Consider the following 9,632-nt stretch of genomic DNA (forward strand, 5'->3'; position numbering starts at 1 on the left):
AGCCCAGCCTCTCATCTTTCAAACACACAGTTCTGGGAGATGTTTTGTAAACTTTTCAGATCTTGGTAGGACCCCCATTGCCCACAGCAGTAACCTCAATAATACACCTTTTTAAATGACTTTTCAACCTTTTCACTCCCTCACTCTGAGTCCTAGGATCACCTTCCAATTGAATTGTCTAGACACAAATCCTTGTCTCAGGCTTTGCTTTCAGGATATCCCAAACAAAAAAGGTTCCTAGCAGTGGAATCCCCAAGAAAGCCACAAAAGTGCTCCATGGGAACTGACATGGTGAACTTCCATGCTCAGCGAGCACTTTTTGCAGGATGACTTCTGGGCAGGTTTAGCATAATCTGTCCTGGTCCTTAAGCCACACCTCTTGCACTCCTACTCCCTCTACCATGGAGGAACCAGGAACATGGAGGCTGGGGATAGGGGAGGAAACAGCCAAAACTGACCACTTCCCATACTCCCTTCCTCCTCACTCAGGGGTTCCAGGCTGAAGCAGGCAGGCCACAGCCGACTTGCTGCATTCAGTTCTTTCAACATACTCCTTACATTTGCCAATCCATGTACTTTGTTTGCACCTGCATTTCTTTTTGAGACAGAACTGATTCATCAGTTAGTATCAGAATACTATGATTCTGCTTTTAAGTATCCTTGCTAATGGTTACACTATTCTGAAGAGTAATCAGATCATTGCAGGGGCATGTCTACACAATGGAAGAAGAATCCCACCTCACAGACAGTCCTGTCTTCCAAGATAAGTAGCTCAGTGTCTCAGTGAATTTACACAACCCTTGGTAGGTGTTTTTCCCCCCTTGGTAGGTTTTTGGATCATCTATTTGTAGTAGGTTAAATATGGCTGCAAATTCTTTGTTGCTACTCCCATTGAGAGATGGAGTCTAATGCTTGGCCAATGGAATGTGGCAGAAGCGATATTCTGGGATTTTATGAGGCTTGGTCTTAGGAAACCTGCAGTTTCTGTCTGGGTCCCATGATCCTGTCCATCATGCTGAAGAGATCTTGACATACAGGCACTCTGGTCACCCCTCACAGCTAAGTCTGGCCTTCAGCCACTTTGCCAAGGTGCCAGGGATGTAAAACTATCTTGGACTTCCTAGAACAGCCTGTCCACCAGCTGGGCACCAACAAGTAACCTCTGTCAACACCATGTGGAACAGAAGAATCACACAGCCACTACCTGCCAACAATGCCTGAGATATAATGATGGTTGTTTTAAGCCACTGAGGTTTGAGTAGTTTGTTAAACAGCAAGAAATAACTGGAACAGTAATATGGAGGAAAGAAAGTATTTTGGAGTTGGATCTGGACTCAAATTCTGCTTCATTATGTATTATTATGTGAACACATTATTGTGTGATCTTAACAAGTTATGTAGCTTCTCCTAGCCTCAGTTTCCTGCTGTGGGAGACAAAGGTAGTTATATCTACCTCCAGCCTCATCATGAAGACAGAATGAGAAAAACAGAAGAGTCTGGTACATTGCAGGCGTTCCAGAGAGTTCCTCTTTCCTCTTCTCCGCCTCCCCATACCCTCTCCTCTGTGCTTTCTGGGATTCCCAGAGAAGGGCTGCAGCAAGCCGGACCACCTGCCTCTGCTTCCCGCGGGACTGGATTCTCTTCTCGCTTTTTCCCAGCCCCTCACGGCCATGGCTGTTAAAACCCACCACTTAAGATATCGGGGAAAAGCACAGAATTCCGAAAATGTGCTCCTCATAAAATGACTTTGGACACTTGCTCTAGGAAAAAAAATATTTACTTGACTTTTAAAAAATTTATTGACTTGAATCCTTACTCTGCTTTAATAAAGAACCAGGGAAGGAAATGTAGAGAAAAAAGGGAGTTACCAAGAAGACTGGATAAAAAAAAAAATAAATAAATAAATAAATAATCTTCCTTGTTGTCTTCTGGCCATCAGTTTTTGTTTAAAGCTATCAGAAGCACAAGGAATGGGGCTCTGTGTGCCGGTGGAGGAGGTGGGATTGTCATAACCAGAAAGTAGACGAGGCAGACAAGCGGGAGGCTCCGGCGCCCCTGGCCAGTCGTCAGGCAGCTGCACCCATGCGGCAGGGGCCCATCCGGGCACCGGTGGCTTCTGCGGCAGCTCCAGCCAGGAGGCCCAGAAATGGCCACTGGAATGACTCATGCTTTCAACGGCTTTGCCACAGTTACTCGGCACAATTAGCCGAAATGGGAAATTGATGGGTTCACACTGCCCTTGCTCCTGTGTTTCTGACAGTGCTCCACTCTACTCAGCAAGCCACAAAGAGTCGCCCTTTCTTCCCTGCCTGCAGCTCTTTTGACAAGCTTTACCTCTAAGCAGCTCAATCTTCGCCAGACGTTGAGCCAGGACTCTTCTGTTTGCCTTCCACACTCCTCTCTTCGCCTTTATCCCTATCTCTGACCTGCTCGCAGTGCAGACACCTGTGGGATAGAATTCACCGCTGGTCTATTAGGCCCTGACCCGAGGTTTGGATGCCTGCTCCTCCTTTGCATGTTTGTAAACAAAAGTTCCTTCAGAAGTGGAACTCTGTATTCACAGTAGCCAAACTATGGAAAAAGCCCTGATGTCCATCTACTGATGAATGGATAAAGACTATCTGCTATCTATCTATCTACCTACCTATCTATCTATCTATCTATCTATCTATCTATCTATCTACATACAATGGAATATTACTCAGCCATCAAAAAGAAAGAAATATTGCTATTCACGATGACATGGATGGTGCTAGAGGGTATTATGCTAAGTGAATAGGTCAGTCAGAGAAAGACAAATACCATATGATTTCACTCATATGTGGAATTTAGGAAACAAAGCAGATGAACATATGGGAAGAAGGAAAGAGAGGGAAACAAATCATTAAGAGACTCTTAATAATAGAGAACAAACTGAGGATTGATGGAGGGAGGTGGGTGGGGGATGGGCTACATGGGTGATGGGTATTAAGGAGGGCACCTGTTGTGATGAGCACTGGGTGTTATATTTAAGTGATGAATCACTGAATTCTACTCCTGAAACAGTATTGCACTGTAGTTAACTAGAATTTAAATTAAAAATTTGAAAAGAAAAAGAAAAGAAGTGAAGCTCTCTAGCAAGTTAGGAATTCTGTCCAGGAAATTCTAAACACTTGGACCTCAGAAAAGGGTGGATTAATTCATGGTCAAATAAATGACTGTGGCTAGTATTTGTACATGCAATGTTTATAAAGTATTTTTGCAGTTAGGCTTATGTTAAACCTCACAATTCTCCAGTGAGGTAGGAATTAATCCCATTCAATGGGGGAAAAACTGAGGTTTAGAGAAATTGTGCCCAAAGTCATATATAAAGCTAGTAAGGGATAGAGCTGCACTTCAAATCCAAGTTGTTTGCTACTTAATTCAGTGCTCTCTCACCATTTCATTCTACTTTCTGATTACAATGGATACTATTAATTAACTCTTTTCCTGTCCCTGGGTTGGATTTTCAAGTGGGTAAGCATGATTTTTTCCTACCAAAACTCCCAGGATTTTGGCTGGACAACTAACTGCAGGGCACTGAAGCCACACAGATTGTTATCAACTCAGCTATCCCCATATTCCAGTCAATTTTCCATGAGCTTTTAAAGAGTATTAGAAGTTACCATTCGTGGAGTTCATTCTAGAGCACCAGACCCTGTGATAGTTCCTTTACATACATTATCCCATTAATCCTTGTACCAGCTTGCTGAGATCTTCCCATTTTGCAGATCAGGAGACTGAGGCTCAGAGATGTCAAATAGCTAAAGAACTATGGAGCTAAGATTCAAGCCTGGCCTTTCACAGGAGTCCTGGGCCTCCTGCTCTCTCCTTGGCCACCCTACACCCAGCCCCAGGTCCTTGCTCTCCCTGCCATGGGAGACAGGGGACCAAAACCTTCCACTCTGTCCTCTCCCTCTATGGGTACTTCAGAGGGGATTCCCCAGAGAGAACCAGGTTCCAGTGAGGGATGGCAGAGAGGGGTACAATGCTGGACAGCCCCAGGTAGCATTGTTCACTCCACAAGTGCCAAGGGAGCTTTGATAGAAGATCCCCCAGTGATGAATGTGAGTCAGTCCCCCAGCACAGCATGCCACAGGAAATTTTGCTCATCAGAGCTACGATGTGGTTCACAGGATCATTCCTGCAAGATGAAGGGTCTACTTGTAAATTTGTGTCTTCATCAGATTCTGAGGGATCTATGTCCCTGCCCTCCCAAAACTCCCCCTCCTCCCTACTTCTGTATGTATATAGGAGCCAAGAAACCCATTTGTCCTCTTGAGAGGGGAAGGGCTGTTATAACAAGATGAAAATGGGTGGCATTTATCCTAACTAGGGACTAGATCACCAAGACAACAAGTTTATAAGGAAACCTCTGGCGACCAGTCTCCAGCACCTCACTCAGCCACAAGTGGTCACCCCAACTAAGCAGGAAGTCTGAAATGGTTTCTGAAGACAGGCCCCAAGCTTTGTCCATTTTCCATCACAGGCCTGTGTGGGAAATCTGCAGCAGACTCTTGAGTTTGACGAGGAAATTCTTTATTTAGCGAGGATAACTTGAAGTAAACTGTTCCATGGGCAGGTTTTCCTATGGTCCAGCTCCTACCCGTAGCGATTTCTGAGCAAGAAGATCAGCACAGCAACAATTAGGCCAATGACAAATAAATCCCAGTATGGTCCAAGGGTGTTGTCCAATTTCATCCATTTCCATCTCATTGTGAACTGCTGGGAGAGACATTCTGTCAAAAAAAAATCCAAGCCTCCCACTCCATCCAGAACCATCATCTCCTCCCATCCCACCATCGAAAGTTGTTCATTGTTGTTTTCAGAGATTTGGGACCTATTGGAGACAAACTTACATTAAAAAACAGAATATCTTGGAGCAAATGCACGGTTTCCAGTTTCATGAGGGCAAAGAAAACAGGTGTGTGAGCATCTGGACTCGTTTGAGCAGCCATATCATACAATCTCCTGGCCAGGTGAATGTCCTAGAAATAGAAGAACAGCCCCTACTCATCAGGTGCAGATTCTTTAGGGGTAATTCTATGGAAGCCATTGCTTGAAATATCATTATTTATCTTTGGTAGGCCCCCTCCATCCCAACCAAAATATTCATGCCCTAATCCTTGGAACCTGTGAATATGTTATGTTACATGGCAAAGGGGACTTTGAAAATGTCATTTACATTACAGACCTTAAGATAGATTATCCTGGGTTACCTGCTCAGACTCCATAGAATCCCATGAGCCCTTAAACATGGTTTTCTCACAGCTGAGGGCAGAAGAAAAGTTCAGATATGGCAGAAGACTTGGGAAGGGCTCCACTCACCATGGCTGGAGGGGCCACAAGGAAAGAATGAGAAAGAATGCGGGCAGCCAGCAAGGAAATGGGACCCTCCGTTCTACAAGCACAGGAAACTGAATATGCCCAACAACCCGAGGGAGCCTGGAAGTGACTCTTTCCCAAAGCTTCTAGGAAAGAACACATTGATTTCAGCCTGTGAGGCCCTATGCAGAGGACCGGTCAAGCGCACCCAGACTTTTGACCCATGGAAACTGAGATACTAAAGGTGAGTTGTCTTAAGACACTACATTTGTGGTGATTTGTTACAGGACCAGACCTTAGATGTGATTCCTGTTAAAGGAGCAGGAGAACGCTAGATACGAACTGTAGAGCTCCCCAAACAAATAACAATACAGATGCTAACAAGCATGTAAAATTCCTAGTTTTCTTCATAGTACTTACTAGACCTGAAGTTCCAGAATTTGTTTCTTCATTTGCCCTTGTCCTCAAGGACCTGGGCAACCTGTTAGCCCCTCAATTCTCAGTGCTCATTGAAGTGCCAAGTACATAGCTAGTCTCTGATAATACTTACAGAATGAATGAATAAGCTATGGAGGTCTTGGCTGGAATTTGATTCCTCAAAGGACATACTGTATTTCTAGGGACTTTTTCCCTGACTAAATTACTCCATGGCAGATAAAAAAAAAAATGTTTTTAATTTTCACCTACTTACGGCTTGTTTTTGTTTGCTCTATTTTTGCTTGTTTTCCCAAAGTTAATGAAAAGGCTAAGTAGAGTTGCTTTTAAAGGTTGAAGTGCCTTGGGCCAGTCCCAGAATTGTACTTAGCTGGGCGCCTTTGGATTATTTTCCAATGGATAAGAAGAGAGATTTTTTGCTAACTGTGCTTACTGTGTCTCTCTCTGTCTTTGCTCTCCGTCTCCCAAACCTGCACTGCGCAGAGTGCAGTAGTTGTGAATCCCTGTGCCCCTGGCTAAACCCACTTTTTGGGTGGTATTCCCTCTCAGCTGTGTTCTGCTTGTCATTCCTTAAATTTTTTTCCAAAGCTTTGTGGTCCCATAAATTGATTTGTTGCAGAGAGAGGAATGTTCTTGCTTAAAAACTTAAAATGCAGGAGACTGTTCTGAACAAATCTTCCTGGCAACAGAGAAAATGGATGCTATAAAAACTCTAATTTTTGTCTCTAATTCCAACAAATTCAGTGGGTGTTCATTTGAAAGCACCCTGCAAATTATAACGGCTATGTCACCCCCACACATGAAAGGCATATTGACTTTAATAGGGCATTCAGGGAACAGCAGCCTTTGTCAATATCTCAGGCATTCATTCTTATTTGAAGCAGGCAACAGTTATTAATTTATTTCTTGAGGCACAAGCATCACAATTCAGCTGCTTAGTTTATGATAAAAACTAGCAAGAAGTACCATTGAAGTGGGATGAGCTCACTCCTTGCTCCGAGGGAGCCCCACAATTCTCAGTGGGGGTGGGGCTGGACATGAAAGTCGTTCTTTAAAATTCCCAGAGAAATTCCTGAACCCACTGGCTAGTTAGGGCAACCCATGTAAAAGAAATTTTATTAGTAGGCTCTAGAAAAGACTCCTTGTTCTTTGATCCTTACTTAGGAAAAAATTCCAAGTCTTTCAAACAAAAAATTTCCTTTCTAAAATGTTTTGATGACCAAGGGTCATCAAAGAAGTCCATCGCACACCCAATCCACTTATGTTTAACTTTCCTGTAGTACGTTTGAGCTTATTGTGCTTTAAATTCACCAACTGAGGAGATGATGTAAACAGATCTGCAGACTCTTCTTAAATATGTGTTTCCAACTAAAATATCAGGTGTGTCAAAGTCCTACCCAATGTTCACAATAGCTTCTTATAATTCAAAAATACAGAATTCTCCAGCAATTCTATGGTTTATAAAAATTGTTCAACTACATATTGCGGGAGTTTTCCAGTCCTGAATCTTTGGGTGTATCAAAAACTTCTTATATGGGGACAGAGGTCATTTTTTGAATAATTTAGTCTTGTTTTCTTACTATAAATATACCATATTCTAATTGGAGAAAACTTTGGAAACATAGAGCTGAACAAATATTGAAAGCTACCTACAATTTCACTCTACAGAGATAAGTATTGATCATATTTTATACACAATCTTCCAGCATTCCAGCATTTTTATATATATTCACATAGACGCATACTTTTAACTTAGGAATTTTCCACTTTGCATAATATTTTGTCTTTTGCTTTCTAAACTTAACAATATATTTCAAACAACATACCATGTCCTAAGATATTCCTTCAGTCTATAATATTTTTATATTTAATAGTTGCATAGTATTTCATAATAATGGCTAATGCCATTATTAAATAATTCTATGTGCTAGTCACCACTGTCATTTATTTAAACCTCATGACAATTATATAGGGCAGATGATATTAACTCCACTGTAAAGATGAAGACACTGAGCCACAGAGAGGTTAAGTCACTTACCTAAATTCATGGGACTTGTGAGTGGCAGAGCTGAGATTCAAATCCAGATAGTCTCCTTCTAGCCTGCTCTCTTAACCACGGGCCATAGAATACCTGATGCAATGGTGTCCCACCACACGATGGTTTATAGAACATGCCTTCTATTTGGGAGCAGTTTTTTTATTTGTAGGTTTTTTTCTGTAATAAGTAAAGCTACCCACATACAGTTTTTTGTTTTGCACACTTCTGATTATTAGGTGATAAGGCATTTATTTCAAAAGAAGTCATGGCCATTTCCAAGAGCTGTGTGTTTTGTCCTGTCATATATCTGAGAAGGCCATTTTAAATATCTGACCCAAACTTGTCCTTTCCATAAAATAATTCTATTCTGGTGTTTAAAGCTTCAGCTCTAACACTTCATAAGCGGTCAGACCAGACAAATAAGAAATGAAAATGCTTTGTGCCATAATTACTTTTATTTGTGACAGGTCTATTTATAATTTATTCAGTGGATGTGGTTTTGTTTTCTCTGTAGGATCCCAAAAATGTGCTATCTGGTAGGTCTAACTATATATGCTGGAAACTCATCTCCAAAGGCTAATTTTCCCCCTACCGTTTATCTTAATTTAGGATAGATTTCTTAGTCATATCTTAAAATATACATGCTTTCTTCCATTAAAAAAAATTGTCATGTATTTCTTCTGCTTCATGGTATAAAATCATTTTAGAACAGGACCCAGCAGTACTGATCTGTCCACCTGAATTCATTGTTTCCTTGTTCACATTTTCACAGCACTTTACTTGTGTGAGCATGCACCAGTGCCATTTTAGGCTTTCACTATAGCTATGGACATGTCTCTTCCATAGTAGACTATGAGCTCTTTGAAGGTTGTCTTGTTCCTGTATCCCCAGAATGAAGCACAGTGCTTCCTGACACAAAACAAACACTTGATAAACATTGGAGTGAATAAAGAACAGCAGGCACAGTACCATGGTAGTTTAGAAGCAGATGCAGATGTTTTTCAAATCATTGAAGGGTTCATGGAGGAGATGATATGGGAACCATTCTTTGAAAAATGCAAGAGGGGTCTTCAGTGGTCAAAACTGTGGGAGAAGATCATTCCAGCAAATGGGCTGATATGACCAAAAGTCAGGAGGGTTTAGTTCAAGGTCTCTGGTTGGGGGGTGGGCAGAGCAGGGAAGAAAAAGTAGTCTAGAAGATAGGGAAGTTGGTTAGGTCAAGGAGGGTTTTGAATGCCAGAGTAAGAAGTCTGGACTTCATTAGGCATTACAAGGTCAATAAGATGCTTCTATTTTTGTGTTTGTTTTCTTGTGTTTTTTTGTGTATGTACATGGTTTTGGGAAGAGTGAGCTGGAGGAGTAACAGTACCAAATTTGTATTTTATCAGAAATAACCTGGCAGTTCTTTGTTAGTTGGATTATGTATTAACTAAGGTAATGCTAACATCTGTAACAAGTAAATCCCCAAATTTCAACATGGGTATTCCTGGTTGGAGATGAATTTTTTTCACATGGTAATTGAGGGACCCAAGCTCCTTCCACCATGTGGTTCTGCCATCCCTTAGAACCTCTATGTGTTCTGCATTCAACCAGTGAAAGGGCAAAGAGACCAAGGAGAAGCTCCATGTACTTCTTAGCTGCCTTAGCCCGGAAATGACACCCTTCACTTTTACATACATTCCTTTACCAAGAACTAGTCACATGGATGAAAGGGAGCTGGGAAATGTTGTCTCTGACTAAGAGACACATCTCAGCAACAAGTCCTCTCTGTGAACTGGGGACTAACATCTTTGGCAGACATGGCTTTTTTCTTTTT

At 41.9% G+C, this 9,632-nt stretch overlaps 1 protein-coding gene across 2 annotated transcripts in view; it reads right to left on the reverse strand.

The window, feature by feature from the left end:
• Positions 1–4,620: 4,620 nt before the first annotated feature.
• The window catches only part of SEL1L2 (SEL1L2 adaptor subunit of ERAD E3 ligase), a 78,103-nt gene continuing 73,091 nt past the window's right edge, over positions 4,621–9,632 (reverse strand). For both annotated transcript variants that reach the window (XM_034641191.1, XM_019798910.2), the window contains 2 exons: positions 4,878–5,006; positions 4,621–4,740 (listed from right to left, as the gene is read on the reverse strand). In XM_034641191.1, the coding sequence (XP_034497082.1) occupies positions 4,621–4,740; positions 4,878–5,006 (249 nt within the window). The remainder of the gene's footprint in view (positions 4,741–4,877; positions 5,007–9,632) is intronic.

Source organism: Ailuropoda melanoleuca, chromosome 13 (genome assembly GCF_002007445.2).
Source record: "Ailuropoda melanoleuca isolate Jingjing chromosome 13, ASM200744v2, whole genome shotgun sequence".
NCBI lineage: Eukaryota > Metazoa > Chordata > Mammalia > Carnivora > Ursidae > Ailuropoda > Ailuropoda melanoleuca.